Source organism: Scyliorhinus canicula, chromosome 1 (genome assembly GCF_902713615.1).
Source record: "Scyliorhinus canicula chromosome 1, sScyCan1.1, whole genome shotgun sequence".
Lineage (NCBI taxonomy): Eukaryota > Metazoa > Chordata > Chondrichthyes > Carcharhiniformes > Scyliorhinidae > Scyliorhinus > Scyliorhinus canicula.
In genome coordinates, this window is record NC_052146.1 from 165,231,551 (window position 1) to 165,256,708 (window position 25,158).

General features: G+C 45.5%; 1 protein-coding gene across 3 annotated transcripts in view; it reads left to right on the forward strand.

Moving 5' to 3' along the window:
- Positions 1 to 24,312, forward strand: part of LOC119969006 (potassium voltage-gated channel subfamily KQT member 4-like) — a 754,273-nt gene extending 729,961 nt beyond the window's left edge. For all 3 annotated transcript variants that reach the window (XM_038802117.1, XM_038802128.1, XM_038802133.1), the window contains 3 exons: positions 8,475 to 8,606; positions 16,642 to 16,777; positions 22,422 to 24,312. In XM_038802117.1, coding sequence (XP_038658045.1) covers positions 8,475 to 8,606; positions 16,642 to 16,777; positions 22,422 to 22,634 — 481 coding nt within the window. In that variant the 3' untranslated portion in view covers positions 22,635 to 24,312. The remainder of the gene's footprint in view (positions 1 to 8,474; positions 8,607 to 16,641; positions 16,778 to 22,421) is intronic.
- The last annotated feature ends 846 nt before the right edge of the window (positions 24,313 to 25,158 follow it).

Consider the following 25,158-nt stretch of genomic DNA (forward strand, 5'->3'; position numbering starts at 1 on the left):
CCGTCCTCCATCCCCCCCCCCCCCCCCCCCCCCCCCCGATCTCCTCTTCCCACTTAAGCTTCAGGTCCTCAGTCTGTGTATCCTCTGCTCCCATTAGTTCTTTGTAAATATCTGAGACTCTACCCTCACTCCCCTCCTCTCAATCCTACCGTGTCCTGCCTCCCCTTTGGCGGGAGGCGTGGGAACGACGGCACCAGCCTGCACATGAAATCCCGCACCTGTAAGTATCTAAAGTCACTCCCGCCCGCCAGCCCAAACTTCTCCTCCAACGCCCTCATGCTCGGGAAGCTCCCTTTAAGAACAGATCACCCACCCTCGCAATCCCCGCCCTTTGCCACAGTCGTTACCCACCATCCATGTTCCCGTGATTACCATGTTCCCATGTTCCAGTGATTACCGCAGATTGAGGTCCACACCGATGCTCTCACTTCCTCTATATGGCTCCTCCACTGGCCCCATATCTGCAGAGCCGCTACCACTATAGGGCTGGTGGAGTATCGTGCCGGCAGGAGCGGCAGAGGCACCATAACCACTGCTGCCAAACTGGTGCTCCTGCGCGAAGCAGCCTCCATCCGCTCCCAAATCGACCCGTACCCACCATCCATTTCCTTATCATCGCTATGTTGGCAGCCCAGTAGTAGTTGCTGATGTTCGGCAACGCCGGCCCCCCCTTCCCCTCTGTTCCTTTCGAGCATCACCTTCATCACCCACAGGGACTTCCCCACCCAGACAAATCCCAGGATAATTTTATTCAGCCTCTTAAAGAAGGATCTCAGGATGAAGATGGGGAGACACCGAAATATGAACAAGAATCTCGGGAGAATCGTCATCTTAACAGTCTGCACCCTCCCTCTAGTGACAGCGGGAGTGCATCCCAACTCCGAACCTCCTCACTCACTCGTTCCACCAGTCGGGACAGGTTGAGCTTATGCAACTTGCCCCAGTCCCGTGCCACTGTATCCCCAAGTATCTGAAGCTTTCTCCAACCAGCCTGAATGGCAACTCCTTCAGCCTACTCTCCTGCCCCCTCGCCTGAATTACGAACAACTCGCTCTTAGCCATGTTCAATTTATATCCTGAAAACCGGCCAAATTCCCTCAGGGTTTCCATGATACCGTCCACCCCGCCATTGGGTCCAATACGTATAACAGCAGGTCATCCGCGTATAACGAGACTTTATGTTCCACTCCCCCCGGACCAGCCCTTTTCAGTCCCTTGAAGCTCTAAGAACAATTGCCAGCGGCTCTATGGCCAGCACGAACAGCTGTGGGGAGAGAGGACAACCCTATCTTGTCCCGTGGTGCAGTCTGAAGTAATCTGATGTCGACCTGTTTGTCCTTACACTAGCCTCTAGGGCCTGATATAACAGCCTAACTCAGTCAATGAACCCCTCCCCGATCCCAAACTGTCCCAGCACCTCCCACAGATAGTCCCACTTGACCCAGTCAAAAGCCTTTTCCGCATCCATAGCTACCACTACCTCTGCCTCCCTGCTCTCCGGGGCATCATGATCACATTAAGCAGCCTTCTTAGATTGGCCACCAGTTGCCTACCCTTTAAGAACCCAGTTTGGTCCTCTGCAATTACGTCCGGTACACAGTCCTCAATTCTAGTCACCAAGATCTTGGCCAGTAACTTAGCGCCTGCGTTAATCAAAGATATTGGCCTGTAAGACTCACTAGCCTCCGGGTCTTTATCCCGTTTTAGAATAAGCCAAATAATGGCCTGCGACATCGTTGGGGGTAGAGCCCCTCTGTCTCTTGCCTCGTTAAAGACCCTGACCAGCACCGGCCCCACTATCTCAGCAAACTTTTAATAAAACTTCACCGGAAGTTTTATTAAAAGTTCTGTCCGGCCCCGGGGCTTTACCCGACTGCATGACCTTCAGGCCCCCTAATACCTCTTCGATCCTGACCAGGGCCCCCAGTCCGTCTACCAACCCCCTACCCATTCTTGGGAAGGTCAGTCCGTTCAGGAATCGCCTCATCCCCTCCGGTCCCCTGGGGGGGTTCCGAAGCTTACTATGAAAGTCCCTAAACACCTTGTTCAGCCCTGCGGGGTTCCCCACCAGATTTCCCTCCCCATCCACTAGACTCCCTATTTCCCTAGCCCCTTTTCTCTTCCTTAGTTGTTGCGCGAGGATTCTGCTGGCCTTCTCTCCATGCTCATATATTGCGCCTTTTGCCTTTCTAAGCTGCCCTATGGCCTTGCCTGTAGTCAGCACCCCGAACTCGGCCTGCAGCCTCTGTCATTTCCTGAGTAACTTTGGCCTCGGGGACCCCGCGTAGCTCCTGTCCGTCCGTAAAATTTCCTTTCGGTCGGTCCGTTTCTGCCTGATCTGTCCTGTCCCTATGAGCCCGGATTGAGATCAGCTCCCCTCTCACCATTGCCTTCAGTTCCTCCCAGAGCACTGCTGCTGAGACTTCTCCGGTATCATTTACCTGCAGGTAATTCTGCATGCATTTCCTCAGCCTCTCACACTCCACCTCGTCCACCAGCAGCCCAACTTCCAGCCTCCATTGTGGGCGCTGGAAGCTATCTTTGCAAATCTGTAGATCTACCCAGTGCGGAGCATGGTCCAATATGGCAATTGCCGAATATTCTGCCCCCACCATCCTGGCCAGCAAGTCCCTACTCATGACAAAGAAATCAATTCGGGAATACACCTTGTGTACGTGGGAGTAGTACGAAAACTCCCTTGCGGATGGCCGGCTAAATCTCCACGGATCAGCTCCCCCCATTTGCTCCATGAACCCTCTCAGTTCCTTTGCCATCGCTGGCAACCTGCCCGTTTTTGAAGACAACCGATCCAGGCTCGGGTCCAGGACTGTGTTAAAGACCCCACCCATGATCAGCTTGTCTGAGTCCAAGTCGGGGATCTTCCCTAGCAACCTCCTGATAAAATCCACATCGTCCCAATTGGGGGCATACACACTCACCAAGACTACTCTCACCCCTTCGAGCTTACCCCTAACCATAATAAATCTGCCGCTCCCATCCGCAACTGTGCCCTCCACCTCAAATTGAACCCTTTTATTAATCAGCATCACGAACCCCCTAGTCTTAGAATCAAGCCCCGAATGAAAGACCTGACTGACCCAGCCCTTCCTTAGCCTAACCTGGTCTGCCACTTTCAGGTGCGTCTCCTGCAACAAGACTATGTCCGCCTTCAGAACCCGCAAATGCGCGAACACACGCGCCCTCTTCACTGGCCCGTTTAGCCCCCTAACATTCCAGGTGATCAGCCTGGTTGGGGGGCAGTTCGCCACCCCCCTTGCCAATCAGCCATCCCCTTTCCTTGGCCAGCCCCCCAGCCATGTGTCGCGCATCCTCTGGCCCTCCTCCTGGCCGGCTCCATCCATGACCTGCTCACTGTTGCCATGTCCAATTTCCATCCTCATCAGCAGATCAACCTCCCCCTCCCCCCCCCACCCCCCGAGCAACACCATACTACCACCTAACACCTGCTCTAATCTAACTATATGAACACCCCCCAGCTGGCTTCCGTTGACTAGCCCACCCAGCTAGCCTGGTGGCTCCCAGCTTTGATGCCAGCGTGTCTCTCACCTATTGTTCCCTGGCTCCCCTCCCCTCGGCCCATCCATACCACTTCCCCAAACCAGCCCTGTTTAAACAAAAAATCTGTACAAGTCAGAAACATCCCCAACAATAGTACAATTTAAATCAAACAAATAGAGATATGTAGTACCAGGCACTCTTAGCCCTTCCCCTCCAAACACAGAAAAAGATTGCAAAAAATTCCCCTGAAACCCTCATTATAACCACACCTTTTTAACTATATTCTTTTTTATATTTTCCCCCTACCAAAACTCCAACCAAACAAGAGACCCCAAAAAGGAAATATTCAAGGAAACCACAAAGAAGAACAGGAAAAACACATTGCAAACAAAATACATCAACCTAAAAAGGTCGAAAAAATGAAAAGAACAGACCCAAGCATGCAGGCATCTCTCACAGCGACAGAGAAACAAAATAGATTTAAAAGTTCGACCATGAGTCCAAGAGTCCTCAGCTCAGGGCCAGCCCTTGCTTCTTAACAAAGACCATCGCCTCCTCGGGTTCCTCGAAATAGTGGTGCTGACTCTTTTATGTAACCCACAGTCGCGCCGGAAAAAGCAGCCCAAATTTCACCTTGTTCTTATACAAAATCTCCTTCACCTGCCTGTAGCCTCCTCTCCTCCTGGCCACCTCAGTACTCAGGTCTTGGTAAACACGCAGGGTGCCATTGTCCCAAGTACAGCTTTGTGTGCTCTTGGCCCATTGCAGAACCCACTCCTTGTCCAGGCACCTGTGGACCCGGACCACCATCGCTCGTGCGGGACCCCCTCGTCGCGAATGGCTCACCTGCACTTGGTGTGCCCTGTCCACCACCCATGGGCAAGGGAACACCTAATTCCCCAGCAGCTTCTGAAACATACCCTCCACATACGTGGCAGCATCCAGCCCCTCAGCCCCCACCGGGAGGCCAACAATTCTTACATTCTGCCGGCGAGATCTGTTGTCCAGCTCCTCCAGCCTTTCCAGGAGCATTTTTTGCTGATCCCTCAACCTCCGAATCGCCACGTCCACCACCGTTTGAAAGTCGGCCTGCTCCTCGACAGTCTTCTCCAGCTTCTGGAGCTGCTCAGCCTGATCATCCAGCCTTTTCTCCAATCTGACAATCAACTTCTGGAGTGGCTCCAAATTCTCGCGCTTCAGAGCTAAAAAGCCCTCCTGCATGGCCTGTAGCAGCTGCTCCATTGTAGGCTGGGCTGTATGCGCCTTGCTCTGGACACCGGCCATATTGGTCTCTCTCACAGCCACCCCCCGTGCCCTTGTTTGACCACTTCTTCTGCTGTTTACGGTCCCTCCGGCTTCTTAATTCCATACAACTCTGTATGGGTTCAGCACCTGAGTACTATTGCTTTCCAGTTCTGTGCTCAAAAGCGCAAAAAAGTCAGGGGAAAAGGTCCAAAAGTCCGACCGAAACGGGAGCCACCAAATGTGCGACCTACTCCCTCATAGCCGCCACCGGAAGTTATCCTGGGTAACTATTCTGCTAAGTGAGTCGGACCCATCCAAATCTCCGACTTTAAATTGGAGCATCAGAGGGTTCCAGACGCAGGGCGATTGACCGACAGCAAAGGAAACTTTCTAGCCAATCCTGTGTAGCCCTTGCATGGGAACATCCAAGGTATTTCTTCTTGGCTTCGACCTTCAGAAAACAGAAGATCTAGGCCTATATGACTTGCTGCATTAAACTGATGAGCTGAATGGTGTTGTTTTAGGTGGAGCCGACTGAATATCCCATCTCACCAACAGTAGCAATATCCTAAAAATTGACTACTTTAGATGAAAGAAACACGACCACTAAACTCTGTTTTATTTCCAGCTCTCAGTGATTGAGTATAGAAAGATAAATTTTTAAATAAAGGCACTCAACTCACTCACAGCGGAGCACCCTTATCTCAAAACATAATAAATCTTGAAGAAATGAAATCTTCCACATCAGGTAGCAGAAATTCCTTTTCAGAGAGGCTTGGCAGAATTTTACACTCCCTCCTCCCCCAAGACAGTGGAGAACATAAAATTGAATGGACTTGATTCTCCGGGAGCCCACCCACCCAAACCCAAATTCACACTTGGGCAGGCAGGGCCTAGGGCGGGAAACCCGCCCATTCACCCATTAAGGCCCTTAAGTGGCCAATCTAAAGGCCTAATGCTGCCCAGCTTCAATATTTAGGCTGGCAGGTGAGGGGAAGATAGGAATGTGACATTTGCACTTTTCCACATCTCGGGCAGGAAGGTGGCGGCGGGGGGGGGGGGGGGGGGACGGTGGGGAGTGTCTCGCTTTGCAGGCCCCCTCAGAGTTGGGGTCCCGCACTCCCCTCGCCGCCAGGAACCTGCGTGAACTGCACTGTTAGTGGGACCTGAAGACCCTGCTAATATGAATGGCTGGAAAATCTCGCCCATTAACACAATTTCTATCTCCACAGATTCCATCGGACATAGTGAACATTTGCAGCATCTTCTGAGATAATGTTGAATTTATTGATGAACAAAAATTGCAGATGGAGTACTGTGCACATGTTTTGGATCTTCATGACAGGGTGAATGTGAAAGCAGTGAGAAAGATGCAGTGCAGGTTGACTAGAATATTACAAGCTATGAAGATTTGCAGGGTGACAACTTTGAAGGCAGACTTGAGATATTAGGGCTCTTTCAACATTGGCTATTGAGTTGGATGATCAGCCATGATCATAATGAATGACGGAGCAGGCTCTAAAGGCTGAATAGCCTCCTCCTGCTCCTGTATTCTATGTTTCTATATCTAATAAGATTTAAACTTGTCCTAATGGAAGTCATCATAATTGTCAAGAGTGTAAGAAGTTGTTTCCAACAATGAGACGGTGATGAGACAGCGCAGATTTAAAATGATCATAAAAAAAGAAAAAGTTAGAGCAAATTTATTTCAGAGGTTAGAATATGGAATCGTCTGCCACAAAGCTATTGAAGCAAAGACAATTTTTCAATATGGTATTAGATAATTGACTAAAAAGTGGAATATAAAATTGTATGGAGAATGGGCAGGAGTGTGATGAAGAGACCAATATAGAGGAGAATCATTAGCGCAGGGTTGATGGACCAAGTCACTATTTCTGCACTGGAACATTTTATTGCCCTATCTCCACAAATATTCTCTCATGTAATGTCCTCCAGAGAACTTCCTGCCTTAACCCCTGTCAGACAGGAACCATCATTTCTGATAGAGCACAGAGTACACTGCAACAGTTAGCTAACAAAATCCCAAAAGACGTAAGATTAAATCATTTCAGCTGTATCAGTGAACAGATTGTTTTTTCTGGATAACTGATGTACTGGGTGACTTCAGGTCAGTAATGTGCTCTTGATGTTCTAGTTCAGCAAGCCATTCTCTCTCTATTTTTGATGTGAACCTATCAGTTACACTCTTGGCTTGTAATTGCTCCACGGCCGTGCTGGGCAACCTGGGGCCCGGGGGCTACATACGGCCAATTCCCACAAGGTATTTTGTTGACCACTGCCCACATGCAATGTTGTCACATTCCGCTGATTTACATACGTGTCGTTTTTTTCCTCTCGATGTGACTGAAATGATTTGCATGTAAAACAGGGGTAAATGAAGTGAGGTCCATTCGGACTGCTCACAACATTGACTGTGAGAGCTGTGCGCTCCCTCTATGTCCAAAGTTTAAATGTTTGTTTTGTTTTCACCATTTGAAGTTGATGATAGTTCTATTGATATATAAATGATGAAACATTTTCTATAACTTATGAAATATTTGGCATGTACTTAATCATAGAATCCCTACAAGTGCAGAAGGAGGCCAACCAGCTCATTGAGACTGCACAAACCCTCAAAAAGAGCACTCGACCTAGACCCACTCCCCTGCCCCATCCCTGCAACCTAACCTACACATCCCTGTACACAAAGGAGAAATTTAGCATGGCCAATCCAACTAACCTGCACATCTTTGGACTGTGGGAGGAAACCGGAGCACCCGGAAGAAACCCACGCAGACATGGGGGGAATGTCACCCAAGGTCAGAATTGAATGGGGTCCATGGCGCAGTGATTTCATAGAATTTACAGTGCAGAAGGAGGCCATTCGGCACATCGAGTCTGCACCAGCTCTTTTGAAAGAGCACCCTACCCAAGCCCACACCTCCACCCTATCCCCATAACCCAGTAACCCCACCCAACACTAAGGGCAATTTAGCATGGCCAATCCACCTAACCTGCACATCTTTGGACTGTGGGAGGAAACCGGAGCACCCGGAGGAAACCCATGCACACACGGGGAGAACGTGCAGACTCCGCACAGACAGTGACCCAAGCCGGGAATCGAACCTGGGACCCTGGAGCTGTGATGCAATTGTGCTAACCACCATGCTACCGTGCTGCCCTGAGGCCGAAATGCTAACCACTGTGCTACTGTGTTTCCCATATTCTTATTCATGGGGCCATGGTTAGTGAACAGACCTGATTCCAATCTTCCGGCCCACTGAGATGAAGGAGAGCCACTCATGCGGCCCTTCACTGCTCCATGGCATTGAATCTCAGCTCCTGGCAACAGTGAATGAGGATCACACTTAATCACAGGCTGTTATCTTGTCACAGACCAGTTTCTTTCCACAAAGAAGCACTCAAATCCATTTCCACAATGGCTCAGTATTGGATCAGTGATGTTCTGTGCTGAGCAACCCAGTCCAACAGGAAAACTCAGAAGCTGCGGAAAGCAATCACAGGAGGGAACATGCTGGTGTAGAATGTTTATGTTCAAGGTATTACCTATATGTACATAGCAGCAGTTCTCCTGCTCTGTGTCAGCTTGCAAACTTCATATCATAGACCAACCCACAGACATCAAACAAGCTGAAACCCACCTAATGCTGAATTCTCCAAATGCGTTTTTGCTCTCTTCTTCTCTGCAGGATCCTGAAATTTCTTGTAGCCAAGAGGAAATTTAAAGAAACCTTGAGACCATACGATGTGAAAGATGTGATAGAGCAATATTCTGCTGGACACCTGGACATGCTTGGCCGAATCAAAAGCCTCCAGTCACGGTATGTCTTCTCTCATCTGAGTCAATGTGTCTGGTGCCACAGCAAGTCAGGCAATATCCCTTCCTCAGATGGTGGATCAGTGAATGTGTAAAAATGATTAATATCATAGAATAGTTAGTAACAACACAAGAACTATTCGGCTTGCTGTGAGATCTCTGCAACAGCAACTCAGCGAGACCCACTCACTGCACTTTCTCCGTAGCCTTTCTTTTCTCTTCCAGGATCTATCTCATTCTCTCTTGACGCTTTCAGGCATTGCATTCCAGATTCTAAACACTTACTTTTACTCTTGTCAACGTCAGTTTTGTTGCCATTAACATTAAATCAGAGTCCTCTCGCTTTTGACCCCTCTACCAATAGGAACAGTTTCTCTGTATCTTCACTATCCAGACCCCACTAGAGTTTGAATACCTCTAACAAATCTCCTCTAAACCTTCTCCTCCAAAGAGAACAGTCCCAACTTCTCCTATAAACTATCCCCTCATCCCTGGAAACCCCTCATCCCTGGGAACATTCTGGTAAGTTTTTTCTGCACCTTCTCAAAAGCCTTCACATCCTTCCTGAAGTGTGGTGCCCAGAACTGGCCGAGCGAGTGTTGAATGAAAGTTCACCATCTCTTCCATGTTTTGGTTCTCTGTGCCTCTTTTTCAAAGTCCAAGATCATCTATGGCTTTTTAACTCACTTTTTTAACCTGTCCTGGCACCTTTACAGTACTTCCAAATGTTGTGTCATCTGTAGATTTTGAAATCGCATCCTGTATAGCCAAGTGTAGGACATCAGTCTGTATCAAGAAAAGCAGTGACCGAGGCCTGGGGGGGGGGGGGGGGGGGGGGGGGGGGGAGCAGTGGATAAAAGCAAATTACTGCAGATGCTGAAATCTGAAACCAAAGAGAAAATGTTGGAAAATCTCAGTAGGCCTGGCAGCATCTGTAGGGAGAGAAAAGAGCTGACGTTTCGAGTCCAGATAATCCTTTGTCAGACCTTTGTTAGCTCTTTTCTCTCCCTACAGATGCTTCTAGACCTGCTGAGATTTTTCAGCATTTTCTCTTTAGTTTCTAATGCCTGGGGAGCAACACTGTGCTTCCTCCAATCCAAAGTTGTTTTCTATTAACAAATCCATGTTGGTCTTTCTTAATTAATCTACATTTGTATATGTGCCTATTCATTTTGTCCCATATTAGCATAGTGGTTAGAACTGTTGCTTCACAGCGCCAGAGTCCCAGGTTCAATTCCCAGTTTGGATCACTGTCTGCGCGGAGTTTGCACGTTCTCCCAGAGTCTGCGTAGGTTTCCTCCGGGTGCTCCAGTTTCCTCCCACAAGTCCCAAAAGACATGCTGTTAGATAATTTGGACATTCTGAATTCTCCCTCTGTGTACCCAAACAAGCGCCAGAATGTGGCGACCAGGGGATTTTCACAGTAACTTCAGTGCAGCATTAATGTAAGCCTACTTGTGACAATAAAGATTATTTAAAAAATATATATATTATCATTTCTAAAAGCTGTCCCATCATTTGATATTTGCTTTAGTTTTTTACCATGTCTTTGTCTCACGCAAATACCCTAAATCTAGAAGTTTTGTACAAATAGTTCTGCACCCCTCGTGGTTTCATTCGGAGTGAACATCAAATGCCTCCTGGGTAGCTTCAGTATGGGTTAGATACTGTAACTTGGACTACCCAGTGAGACATTCCACTATAACCGAGACTGCCCAGGGGCTAATTGTAACTGCCAAAGATAGTGGGAGGAGAGATGGGGGGTGAGGGAATGACTTGACAGTAGTAGGGGAGTAGTTGTTAGAGGAGAAGATAGCAAGGTGTTAAAAATTCAGAAATCTGCAGAGGCAGATCCCTCTTTAAGTAATTTGAAGTTACATACACTAAATGTTGCCCATTTTTCAGGTTTAATGTCTGCTTTACCAGACCTGGGTAAAAATCTGCAGCTGTAGGGGTGTGTAGAAGGCTTGTTCCCAGATGTAAGTGCCTTTCCAGCATTGGTTATCGGCCAGAAAGAGGTGGAGTGTTTCTTCCTGGCTATCCTAAGCAAACCAGTTAAGGATCAGTCTCCTTCATAACTGGACCCTTCCTCCAGGCACTCTTTAAAGCCGTTCCGGCTCTACAGCCCTGCCAGATGTGTTTGACCTCTCCAATATCACTGCTCATGAATTACCTTTCATGCCTATTTGACTAAGTCCACCGCAACCTGTGCTCTTCTTAAGCCTATCCCCAACCAGCACTTACATCTGGGAACACGCCTTCTACACTCCCCTACAGCTGCAGAATTTTACCCAGGTCTGGTAAAGCAGGCTAGACAACATTAAACCTGAAAAATGGGCGACATTTGAAAATGAAAATCGCTTATTGTCACGAGTAGGCTTCAATGAAGTTACTGTGAAAAGCACCTCGTCGCCACATTCCGGCGCCTGTCCGGGGAGGCTGGTACGGGAATCGAACCGTGCTGCTGGCCTGCTTGGTCTGCTTTAAAAGCCAGCGATTTAGCTCAGTGAGCTAAACCAGCCCCTGTGTAGTATGTAGTGTATGTACCTTCAAATTATTTAAAGAGGGATCTGCCTCTGCAGATTTCTGAATTCTTTTAACACCTTGCTATCTTCTCCTCTAAGCCACCCCCCCCCCCCCCCCAGCCCCAACTACTGTCAAGTTATTCCCCCCACCCCCATCTCACCTCCCACTATCCTTGGCAGTTACAATTAGCCCCTGGGCAGTCTCGGTTATAGTGGGATGTCTCACTGGGTAGACCTAGTTACAGTATCTAACCCATACTGAAGCTACCCAGGAGGTTTTTGATGTGCACTCTGAACAAAACCACGAGGGTTGCAGAACCATTTGTACAAAACTTCTAGATTTAGGGTATTTGCATGAGACAAAGACATGGTGAAAAACTAAAGCAAATATCAAATGAGACATTGTTACTGCAAACTCAGATATGCATGTGAAAAGAATGAAAATGAAGGATTTATACATATAGGTACATAATAATAATCTTTATTAGTGTCACAAGTAGGCTTACATTAACACTGCAATGAAGTTACTGTGAAAAGCCCCAAAGTCTATTGTCCGTTATCTTTATGCCATCAACTTCAATGCCCTTCCCTGGTAACCTACTCCACAATTCTGTTACCATTTGGCGAAAAAGATCCCAAACTTATATTCTTTTCATAAGAGCCTTGTGATGTGTTGGGTAAGCTGGGTCTGCGAGGACTGCATTTACTTCACCTGAGGAAGGAGCAGTGCTCCGAAAGCTAGTGTTTGAAACAAACCTGTTGGACTTTAACCTGGTGTTGTAAGACTTCTTACTGTGCTCACCTCAGTCCAACATCGGCATCCCCACATCTTTACTTGCAGCAATGAGAGAGACAGGCTTCCAATACCTGAATAAATGCAACTCTATTTTATTGAACTCTTAACTATCATACATACTTTAACTGTGGGTTGACACTATGCTGAGTTGACTGGAGACCTGAGGCTAGCCTGACCAGACTAACTGACTACCACATGGTGTATGTTCTAGTTGTTGCTGACGGGCTCTGACTGTCTCAGAGGCTGCATCCCAAGAGAGCGGGAAAACTAGTGCCCTCTGGCTTTATAGTGGTCGTGTCCTGTCTGGTGATTGGTTGCTGTGTTATGTGTGTTCATCAGTCATCCTATGTGTCAATCATTGCCTGCCTGTGCACCATCATATACTTGTGTGTATATTATGACACCTTGTACACTCTGGGATTTGAACCCCTCACAACAGGGGTTTCCCATTTATGAGAAGCAGATCTGTCAGTTACCTTCATAATTTTCAAATCTTAAGTTTGGTAACCCAGTCTCCGGTACTTTTAAGAAAAGAATCCGGGATTCCAAATTCATTGATTTGCAGAGCCCATACTAATGCCATAATACCACAAGACATAGAAACTGAAACATGGCTAAAGGATGGTCACGACTGGGAGTTAAATATCCATGGGTATCAAACTATTCGGAAGGACAGAGTGGATGGTAAGGGAGGTGGTGTAGCTCTGTTATTTAAGGATGACATCCGGGCAATAGTAAGGGATGACATCGGTGCTATGGAGGATAAGGTTGAATCCATTTGGGTGGAAATCAGGAATAGTAAGGCGAAAAAGTAATTGATAGGAGTAGGCTATAGGCCACCAAATAGTAACATTATAGTGGGGCAGGCAATAAACAAAGAAATAACTGATGCATGTAGAAATGGTACAGCAGTTATCATGGGGGATTTTAATCTACATGTCGATTGGTTTAACCAGGTCAGTCAAGGCAGCCTTGAGGAGGAGTTTATAGAATGTATCCGTGATAGTTTCCTAGAACAGTATGTAATGGAACTGACAAGGGAACAAGCGGTCCTAGATCTGGTCCTGTGCAATGAGACAGGATTGATTAAGGATCTCATAGTTAGGGATCCTCTTGGAAGGAGCGATCACAATATGGTGTAATTTAAAATACAGATGGAGGGAGAGAAGGTAAAATCAAACACTAGTGTTTTGTGCTTAAACAAAGGAGACTACAATGGGATGAGAGAAGAGCTAGCTAAGGTAGACTGGGTGCAAAGACTTTATGGTGAAACAGTTGAGGAACACTGGAAAACCTTTCAAGCGATTTTTCACAGTGCTCAGCAAAGGTTTATACCAACAAAAAGGAAGGGCGGTAGAAAGAGGGAAAATCGACCGTGGATATCGAAGGAAATAAGGGAAGAGTATCAAATTGAAGGAAAAAACATACAAAGTGGCAAAGATTAGTGAGAGACTAGAGGACTGAGAAATCTTTAGGGGGCAACAGAAAGCTTCTGATGCTATGACAGGTGAGGACCTTGAGAGGATTGTTATTACTAAGGAGGTAGTGATGGGCAAGCTAATGGGGCTAAAGGTAGACAAGTCTCCTGGCCCTGATAGAATGCATCCCAGAGTGCTAAAAAAGATGGCTAGGGAAATTGCAAATGCACTAGTGATAATTTACCAAAATTCACGAGACTCTGGGGTGGTCCCGGTGGATTGGAAATTAGCAAACGTGACACCACTGTTTAAAAAAGGAGGTCGGCAGAGAGCAGGAAATTATAGGCCAGTGAGCTTAACTTCGGTAGTAGGGAAGATGCTGGAATCTATCATCAAGGAAGAAATAGCGAGGCATCTGGATAGAAATTGTCCCATTGGGCAGACGCAGCATGGGTTCATAAAGGGCAGGTCGTGCCTAACTAATTTACTGGAATTTTTTGAGGACATTACCAGAGCGGTAGATAACGGGGAGCCAATGGATGTGGTATATCTGGATTTCCAGAAAGCCTTTGACAAGGTGCCACACAAAAGGTTGCTGTATAAGATAAAGATGCATGGCATTAAGGGTAAAGTAGTAGCATTGATAGAGGATTGGTTAATTAATAGAAAGCAAAGAGTGGGGATTAATGAGTGTTTCTCTGGTTGGTAATCAGTAGCTAGTGGTGTCCCTCAGGGATCAGTGTTGGGCCCACAATTGTTCACAATTTACATTGATGATTTGGAGTTGGGGACCAAGGGCAATGTGTCCAAGTTGGCAGACGACACTAAGATGAGTGGTAAAGCAAAAAGTGCAGAGAATACCGGAAGTCTGCAGAGGGATTTGGATAGGTTAAGTGAATTGGCGAGGGTCTGGCAGATGGAATACAATGTTGACAAATGTGAGGTTATCCATTTTGGTAGGAATAACAGCAAAAGGGATTATTATTTAAATGATAAAATATTAAAACACGCTGCTGTGCAGAGAGACCTGGGTGTGCTCGTGCACGAGTCGCAAAAAGTTGGTTTACAGGTGCAACAGGTGATTAAGAAAGCAAATGGAATTTTGTCCTTCATTGCTAGAGGGGTGGAGTTTAAGACTAGGGAGGTTATGCTGCAATTATATAAAGTGTTAGTGAGGCCACACCTGGACTATTGTGTTCAGTTTTGGTCTCCTTACCTGAGAAAGGATGTACTGGCGCTGGAGGGTGTGCAGAGGAGATTCACTAGGTTAATCCCAGAGCTGAAGGTGTTGGATTATGAGGAGAGGTTGAGTAGACTGGGACTGTACTCGTTGGAATTTAGAAGGATGAGGAGGGATCTTATAGAACATATAAAATTATGAAGGGAATAGATAGCATAGATTAGGGCAGGTTGTTTCCACTGACGGGTGAAAGCAGAACTAGGGGGCATAGCCTCAAAATAAGGGGAAGTAGATTTAGGACTGAGTTTAGGAGGAACTTCTTCACCCAAAGGGTTGTGAATCTATGGAATGCCTTGCCCAGTGAAGCAGTTGAGGCTTCTTCATTAAATGTTTTTAAGATAAAGATAGATAATTTTTTGCAGAATAAAGGGATTAAGGGTTATGGTGTTCGGGCCGGAAAGTGGAGCTGAGTCCACAAAAGATCAGCCATGATCTAATCGAATGGTGGAGCATGCTCAAGGGGCCAGATGGCCTACTCCTGCCCCTAGTTCTTATGTTCTTATGTTCTAATTAGGCCATTCAGCCCATCCAGTCTGTTCCGCCAATCAATGATTGCTAATATGTTTCTCATCCTCATTTTCCAGTTTTCTCCCCATAACCCCTGATCCCCTTATTAATCAAGAACCTATCTTTCTCTGTTCTGAACACACTCAGTGACTTGGCCTCCACAGCCTTCTGAGGCAATGAGTTCCACAGATTCACCACCCCCTGGCTGAAGAAATTCCTCCTCATCTCCTCGTCCGTTCAGTCTGAGGCTGTGCCCTCGGGTTCTAGTTTCTCCCACTAGTAGAAACACCCTCTCTACGTCCACTCTATCTAGACCTCCCAGTATTCTGTAAGTTTCAATACATACCCCCCCTCATCCTTCTAATCGAATACAAACCCAGAGTCTTCAAGCACTCCTCATATGACAATTTCTTGTGGACCTCATCTGACTTTCTCCAGGTAAGTACATCCTTTGTTAGATATAGGGCCCAAAACTGCTCACAATATTCCAAATAGGGTCTGACCAGATCCTTATCGAGCCTCAACAGTACATCCCTGTTCTTGTACTCTTGCCCTCTCGACATGAATGGTAGCATTGCATTTGCCTTCCTATCTGCCAAATCTTCCGACCTGCACGTTAATCTTAAGAGTCCCCACGAGTCCCCAAGAGTTCACGACTCCCAAGTCTCTTTGTGCTTCTGATTTCCTAAGGCTTTTCCCATTTAGAAAATAGTCTATGCCTCTATTCTTCCTTTCAAAGTGCACAACCTCATACTTTTCCACATTGTATTCCATCTGCCACTTCTTTGGCCCCTCTCCTAGCCTGTCCAAGTCCTGCTGCAGCCTCCATGCTTCCTCAACACAACCTGTCCCTCTACATATCTTTGTATCATCTGCAAACTTAGCAACAATGCCTCAGTTCCTTCATCCAGATAGTTAATGTATATCGTGAATAGCTGTGGTCCCAACACTGACCCCTGCAGAACACAACTAGTCGCCAACTGGCATCCTGAAAAGGACCCCTTTATCCCCACTCTCTGCCTTCTGCCAATCAGCCAAACCTCTACCATGCCAGTACCTTGCCCCTAACACTATGGGCTCTTATATTATTTAGCACCTTGTCAAAGGCCCTCCGATATTTCTGCACTCCTCCAATCCTGGCCCCTTGCAGATTCCCAATTTTTATTACTCCACCATTGCTGGCCGTGTCTTCAGCAACTTGGGCTCGAAGCTCTGGAATTCCCTCCCTAAGCCACTTTGCCTTCCACCTTTGTTGTCTGCATTACTTGATCACGACGTGGGGGTAATGTCCCCAGCTCTTCACAACCAGTGTTGTTCAGCACGCAGCTGGCAGCTCGCAAGAAAATTCCCGGTACTTCCTGACCAATACAGTCAATAAATAGAGAATAGCATGATCAACATTCACTAATTTTCTATAAACTGCCAACTGTAATAGGCTTAGCAGTGGTACTTTGTTTCTACAGACTGCCCTTTTTTTCAAAAAATTAACCTAATAGACAGAATATAACATAACTGTTGTTTTTTGTTGATTTTGATGTTTTACCTTTCTGTAGAGTTGACCAAATCATTGGGAAAGGTCAGATGCCAGCAGACAAGAAATTGCGTGAGAAAGGAGAGAAAGTGCCAGCAGAACTGGAACCCTTTGATGAGATGAGCATGATGGGACGGGTAATAAAAGTGGAAAAACAGGTAATTTCCTTTGGGAGAGGAGCAGGAGCTGGCAGCACCTGGTCCCCATGATAGTCTACTTGATGCCTACACTGGAATCTGTGGAGCAGGCATCCAAATTTGTCATGCAAATCATATGTGCAATAATCTTTAGCCAGAAGTGCCGTGTGAATGTTCCATTTCGGCCTCCTCCGGAGGTCCCAGCATCACAGTTACCAGCCTTCAGCAGATTCAATTCACTCGAAGGACCTGACAATATTCCAGCAATAGTACTGAAGACCTGTGCTCCAGATCTTGCCTCTCCACTAGCCAAGCTGTTCCAGTACAGCTGCAACACTGGCATCTACCTGGCAAGGTGGAAAATTGCCCAGGTATGTACTAAACACAATTAGCAGGACAAAGTCAACCCGGTCAGTCACAGCTCCATCAGTCTACTCTCAATCATCAATACAGTGGTGGAAGGAGTCATCAACAGTGCCATCAAGCAGCACTTGCTCAGCAATATCCTGCTCACTGACACTCAGTTTGGGTTCCGCCAGGGTCACTCAGCTCCTGATGTCATTTCAGCCTTGGTTCAAACATGGACAAAAGAGCTGAATGCCAGAGGAGAGGTGAGAGTGACTGCCATTGATGTTAAGGCAGCATTTTACCAAGTATGGCATCAAGGAGCCCTTGCAAAACTGGAGTTAATGGGAATCAGGGGGAATCTCTCTGCTGGTTGGAAGCACAAAGGAAGGTGGTTGTGGTTGTTGGAGGTCAATTGTCACAATTCAAAGGCATCACAGCAGAAGTTCTTCAGGGTAGTGTCCTCAGCTCTACAGTCTTCAGCTGCTCTATTTTAAAGTCAGAAGTGCGGATGTTCTCTGAAGACTGCGCAATGTTCAACACCATTCACGACTCCTCAGATAATGAAGCAGTCCATGTCCAAATGCAGCAAGACCTGAACAGTATCCAGCATTGGGCTGAGAAGTAACATTTGCGCTACGCAAGTGCCAGGCAATGACTGTCTCCAACAATAGAGAATACAGCCATTCTCCCTTGACATTCAATAGCATTACCATCACTGAATTCCCCATTAACAAATAATCCTGGGGGTAACCATTGACCAGAAACTGAATTGGACTGATCATATTCCCGTACCAGCCTCCCCGGACAGGCGCCGGAATGTGGCGACTAGGGGCTTTTCACAGTAACTTCATTGAAGCCTACCCGTGACAATAAGCGATTTTCATTTTTTTTCATTTCATATGAATACTATGGCTACAAGAGCAGATCAGAGGCCAGGAATCCTGCAGCAAGTAACTCACCTCCTGACTCCTCAAAGCCTGTACACCATCTACAAGACACCAAGTTCAGGAGTGTGATGGAATTCTGTCTACTTGCCTGGATGAGTGCAGCTCCAACAACACTCAAGAAGCTTGACACCACTAAGGACAAAGCAGCCTGTTTGATTGGCACCCCTTCTACAAACATTCACTCCCTCTCGCACTGATATACAGTAACCGCATTGTGTACTTAGATGCACTGCAGGAAGTCACCAAGGCTCCTTTAGCAGCGCATTCCGAACCTACGACCACTACCATCTAGATAGACTAGGGCAGCAGACACATGGGAACACACCACCTGAAAGTACCCCTTGTAGCTACTCACCATCCTGATTTGGGAATATATCGCCATTCCTTCACTGTCGCTGATTCAAAATCCTGGAACTCACTCCTTAATAGCATTGTCGGAGTACCTAAACCACATAGGCTGCATTCTAGAAAGCTCAAAGGGCAATTAGGAAAAGATCATGGGCTGGATTCTCCGCTGTTAGGATTCTCTGTTGCGCCGGCAGCCTGGGGATTTCCCGATGGCGTGGGCCTGCCCACAATGGGAAACCCCATTGGCCGGCTGGCTAGACGGAGAATCCCCGGGGGCGCACTGCACCAAAAATCTCGTGCGGCAGAACGGAGAATCCTGCCCAATAGCTCTGCCCTTGCCAGCATCTCCCATGAAAGAATAAAAAATGGTTACAGACAGGCTGCCTACAAGCTCTCGGCCACAAAAATAAGCAGCATAAAGCGATGTGCTTGAAAAATTAAAATTACAAAGAGATATTGACAGATTTAGTGAATGAGCAAAGCCACCAGCATGTGAATTTCAGTACGGGAAAATGTGAGGTCGTTCAATTTGTATCTAAGAAAGGATAAAACAGGGTACTTCCTGAATGATGACAAGCCAGAAAAAGTGGAGATCCAAAGAGACCTGGGGTCTAGGAACACAAATCATGAAATACATCATAATAATACATCAGAAAATAATCATAAAGGCTAATGGAATGTTGCCCTGAAATCTAAATGACTAAAACAAAAGGGGATAGAAGTTCTGCTCGAGCCACACAAATCCACACCTAGAGTAAGTTAGTGAGCTTCCCAATATATGAGCTCCTTCGTACTTAACATAGAACATAGAACAGTACAGCACAGAACCTTCGGCCCTCAATGTTGTGCTGAGCATTGTCCGAAACCAAGATCAAGCTATCCCACTCCCTGTCATTCTGGTGTGTTCCATGTGCCTATCCAATAACCGCTTGAAAGTTCCTAAAGTGTCCAACTTGAATACTCCAGGGATAATTCAGTCGGTTCCCCAACATCTCCCCATAGTTGTCTTACGACCTTGGTGACTGTAGCTTCAGTTGGACAGGGCAAGCTACTCCATAATGTGATGCTGTAGAAGTACTTCAATGACGTCATTGCACTCTGCCGATTCTTAGTTCAAGAGATTGTGAAGTGTTTTGTCAAATGGGAGAGAATTTGATGTTTGTTTGTGAGGAGCTGATTGCCATCTGCTGAGAGGTTGAGTGTGGTAGCATTGGTTTTGGGCCCACAGACAAAGCGGGGACCTTCATTGAGAGCCTGTAGGTCATGCTTTGTGGAAGCTTCCAGGACCTTGTTCTTCCATCATCAGTTCTTCATCTCCATTAGTTTGTGCTGCAGTGTCTATTTTACTTGATGGTGTCTGGCTTTTCTTGCTGTTAGCTCAGCAGTATCTTGGTCATTCGTGTGGAACCAATCTTGGTGCTTTCGTTTGACAAATACCTCAAATGCCATGATATGAGTGAAATCACTTAACTTCTTTCAAGAATCGTCAATATCTTTGTATCTTCTGGAATACAACTAATTTTTGTTCCTGTTCCTGTCTCTTGGCTGAGTCTTTTAAGATAATTACATCAAGCTTCCTTTATGGATTGACTCTGTCATAGCACTTTCTTGGTTATGTTCAAGGACACGATGCTCTTGATCAGTCGATGACCTGACCAGCATTTAGCACCTCTAAGGCGCATTCCTTGAGGTGTCTCTGTTGTTCTGGATCCAACATGTGCCCATAGAATTTACAGTGCATAAGGAGGCCATTTGGCCCATCGAGTCTGCACCGGCCCTTGGAAAGAGCACCCCACTTAACCCACACATCCACTACATCTCAGTAACCCCACCTATCCTTTTTGGATACTAAAGGCAATTTATCATGGCCAATCCACCTAACCTGCACATCTTTGGACTGTGGAATAAACCAGAGCACCTGGAAGAAACCCACGCAGACACGGGGAGGATGTGCAGACTCCACACAGAAAGTGACCCAAACAATCTTTAGATTGTGACAGGATTGTCACTCAATTTACAAATTTGGAAGGACCTCCTCTGCGCTGTACTATTCTTAGATTCTGATTCTGTGAAATGAGCTCTTGTTTGCTGAAGACTGTGATCTCAAAGCACATACTCCAGAGAACATCCAGCTACTTGTTTGCTTTAGCGGAACCTCAAAATACTTTATCCTTTCAATAAGTCTGAAAAATACAGAGATTTTGTACCAACCTGGCCCCGATCATAAACTTGAAGAACCCGTAGTCATAATCAAAAATACGCCCTCAACGTAGTTCCGAGGTTCTGCTCTCTTAAAGGTATCCTGATTGATATAGGCATTGTCATGGGCTGGAGTTGGGCCGGGGTTCATACATGTGTAGTTTAAAGAGACAGCTGGCCATTCAGCTGCCTCCACTGAAGTGGGATTTGATAGGCCAGGAGTGTGAAACTCAGAATGTGCAGATTAGGCCAGGTAATTTTACCATTCCGAGTCCACTTGCCAACCAATCGGTCCCCTCTTTTCATACAGTATAAAGTTGTTGTTTCCCCTGACATTGGTATTCTTGTGATTGTCCTGATTAATGCAAAATGAAAAGCTTCGACAAAGTGTATTTTTCAGCAATGCTCACGTTCTGCACCGCTAAACGACTAATTGTTAAATGTAAACATGATTGTATGTAAAAAGAGCACACATTCATTTGAACTGTCAAAGCTGTAAAGGAACTGTCAAAGCTGTAAAGGAACTGTCAAAGGATACTATGTGAGTTTACATGGCAGAGGTAAAAGTAATGGGTGCTGAGTTGTGGGTTTACAGGAATTGGCGGCAAGTTGGCATAAGGGTTGTTTCACCCTTTGGGATGTGGGTGTATGAGAATATGAGAGGCCATTAGGGGGTGAATAAAGGGGCATAGATTTGCTTGGGCGGTATGAAGGTCCATAGGAGGTGGTTTGGCCTGGTTGGGGCATGGGGTGTGTATGAGGGGTTGAGTGTGGATGAGGGGCGTGGGCTGGAGACCCATTTTTTATTCTAAACTTTTTCAAATTTAAATTCTCCTGTCTCAGTGCACCCAACCCGGGAGTAAAAATCTGGGCCGAAGCTCATGATTTGAGCACAATATGACTCTTCTTTGGAATTGAGGAGGGGTAGCAATGTGATGGGCTTTATACTGTTTGGACCCTGCTACTTGGGAAAAATAATTGCTGGACAGTTCCATGTGAAGAAATCTCTGCCATCGAGCAATCGCAACATTCAAAATGAACAGAGTGAGCTTCCTACAGGATAAGGGAGTAAGGGAGCAAAGTGAAAAGCCAGTGCCTTCACTCATCTCTCCCACAGTGACATCATATGGACTATTTGCAAATGGAGCTACAAATCAATATTTGGCTTAAAATAACATATGCGATGAACACCCATCCGCTGAAGCAACAGTAAAATCCATCATTAATACCTAGACTTCAATGGTGAAATTAAGGTGAGATACTAGATGAATTAGAGTAGCATTCCCTGGAATTTACAAGGTAAACTGTGTTTTAATCAAACCTTTCAAGATATTAAGCGGAGATGATTGAACAGCTGAAGAAAAAGCTATTTCTACTGGTTAAGGGTTGTGCACAAGGAGACATAGGCTAAAATCTAAATCCAGATAGTAGGGGGTAAAATTAGGAAATATCGATGCAGAGAAAAGATATTAGAAGTATGTAATTCTCTTCCACAAATGGTAGTTGATGTTGATTGGTAATTTTAAACCTGCGATTGATGGGGCAAAGATATATGGAACGTGACCACCGATCAGCCATGGTCTTAGTGAATAGTAGATCAACCCAAGAGGATTCTGTTCTTATTTTCCTAGTATCTCCCTCAAGAAAGATGTGATTAGAGATCAGCACATCACCAGTCATGCCACCAACAATATTTCCAGTTTGATATTTGACCACACTTTAATATAACTTGAATACCATAGACATTATAGTTTTATTTTACTATATCCTTGTTTCATTCCATTTCTGGTTATTTACACTCAGTTTTTCTCTGTATATTTCAGGTGCAGTCCATAGAACAGAAGCTCGATATGTTGTTGATGATCTACACCCAGTGTTTAAGCAAAGGCTCAGTGACAGCATTGACTCTGGCTGCAATGAACATTCCTTTAATTGACCAGGACCTGACCTCTGACTATCACAGCCCAGTGGACACTACAGATATCTCTATGTCTACCCAGACATTGAACATATCTGCCTCTACAAATCTAGAATAAGGTGATTAGAAGGTCCAGGTGACCCAGGCTGATTTTTAACCTCACTGAATGTAGTTATGTGGATTGGCACTAACAGATCAAAGAAGACATTTAAAAGCCATCATTATTGTTTTTCATTTTAATTTCATTATGTCTTTTCTGTACTAATGATCAACTTTTGAAGAACAGATCTCAACACTTCAAGGAATATCTTCTATGGCCTCGAGGACCATCACAAACCCAAAGTGAGAATAAAATTGGGTGACATCTCCTGTGATTCCAAAACTGCAGACAACGCAATTCATCAGCCTGGCCTGTGAATGTTTTTACAGAAGGCTTGTAGCCATCTTCCAACCCCAACTTCAAGAGTGCATCAGCACAAGGCAATCCATAGTAAAAGATGTAAAGTTGGCCAAAAAAGCTAATAGGATTTCCAGATTAAGGAGTAATTCCTATTTTTTATTCAGAACATTCCAGCAAATGGTTTATCGTATTTGAGGTGTGTCTGAGATTCCTGATTTTCACTTAGTTTTCTGCAACAAAGGAATCATTGTGAACGGTCAGGCTCAACACAGTATAGCATCATATCAATAGAAGCTGGATCACAGACAGATCTCAATATTCTCAGGACTCTGGCCAAGGGCAGTAATGTAACCATTTATCTTTGGTCATCAGTATTTTAGTGACATCTATCTCTGAAGCAAGGCAGGATGTTCAATAAGAGTTAGGTTAGCTGGGAAAATGTTAAAGATCCTTGAGGAACTATTGAATCAAATCCTGTCTTGAGAGGGTTTTATTGGAAGGTTGGAGATATAAAGATGGGAATGCTCTTATGCATTATGGCTGTGATTTTCTATGGTTGTGTATATTGACCTGTGATTGTCTTCCCATCAAAATGAAGGGCTGTAAAATGAAAAGCTGTCAAACGCAAACGCACAAAACTCAAGTGCAATCTTCACATTAAACTTCAGAGCAGGATGACATTTCTCACTGGAGTGTAAAATGCAAGAGAGATCTAACCTAGTCCTATGGCTCATGCTAAGTGAAAATAAGGGCCCCACTGGCCATACTTCGAAATGCAGTATTTGAGAGCCATTATTACTAACTGTCTGTCGAACTGTGAGCCTATGTATGATTCGGGTAACAGCTGTAATCTTACACACAGATGGAAAAAGTAGATAACTAGAAACCCTAGTTAAATATTGAAGCTGTACGATGGTGGCATCCCAGTAATGCACATTCTCATGGGCAGTGCCAGCCTTCATAGATCACATACAAACTCGTCTCACCGCGAGACCAACACTTACAAATCTGTGACTATTCTAATGCAGTTGATAGAAGAGAGAACACAAATAGAAACAAAACAGCAGAGAGAAGACTGAACTTCTCTCAATCCTTGTAATTCCCCCTTGTAATTAACTGGCATCAAGCCAACACATTATTTATAAAGTTGCAGAAGTTGGCAGTGCTGCTGTTAGAACATCATTTGCTAATCATCATAAAGGCCTTCCTGCCTTTCCTTATGGAAGTGTTTAAAGTGGAATGTATACTGAATCATCACATCATTTTAACATTTTAAATGTTCTGAAGAGTGCCAAATTATATCTGTGCCCCTCAGTTATGTCATGTTATTGTGTTTTATGCTTTTGAACTGGTTTGAAGCAGACTGGGCCCACAAAGAAAGAGTTATCATCATTTCTGAAATGTCTCAGGTTGCTTCATATTTGCTTTCAGGTACAATAACTGTCATGCAGGCAAATCTGACAGGCATTTAGAACATAGCAAAAAAACTCAAATAGCAATAAGATGTTAATCTGTTTCTGTGGTGGTGTTGTCTGAGAGAAACACATTGGTCAGGACACTGGGAGGACCCCCTGCTCTTCAAATTGTGCCTTGGGATCTTTAATGTCCATAAAAACTACTGGAAAGGGCCGTTTGCTCCCTCAGAAGTGCACTGTGCTGTCGCTATGACTAGTATGTGATATAAGCCAACAATCTTGTGACTGAGTGACATGCTGAAATATGGTAAATTACACTACCCTCATGGCACATGAGTGGACACTGTGGATCGTGGATTTGGAGTCTACTCATGAGGTCAGTGAAACCAAACATTCAGATATTGTGCAGGGGAAGTTTTAATATATGCTCCCAGGAAGCTCCCAAACGACTACTGTCCTATTGCATAAAACACAGCACAAAGAGTGATGAAGAGATTAGAAAGTTCACGGGCAGCTGCATTTTATAACCAATTCAGAAGGCCCCAGTTCGCAATTCACAATTCCCCAGAGCAAGTTGAATAACATGGAAACCAGTCTTACAATCTGTTGTTGCAAATGATTAATTGAAACCTACCCAGTGGTCAGGGGAAATCCTGAACCAGACAGAGGGGTTTGTAGTATATCTGATGCCCTAACTTATGAACATAGAACAGTACAGCACAGAACAGGCCCTTCGGCCCTCAATGTTGTGCCGAGGCATGATCACCCCACTCAAACCCACGTATCCACACTATACCCGTAACCCAACAACCCCCCGCCCCTTAACC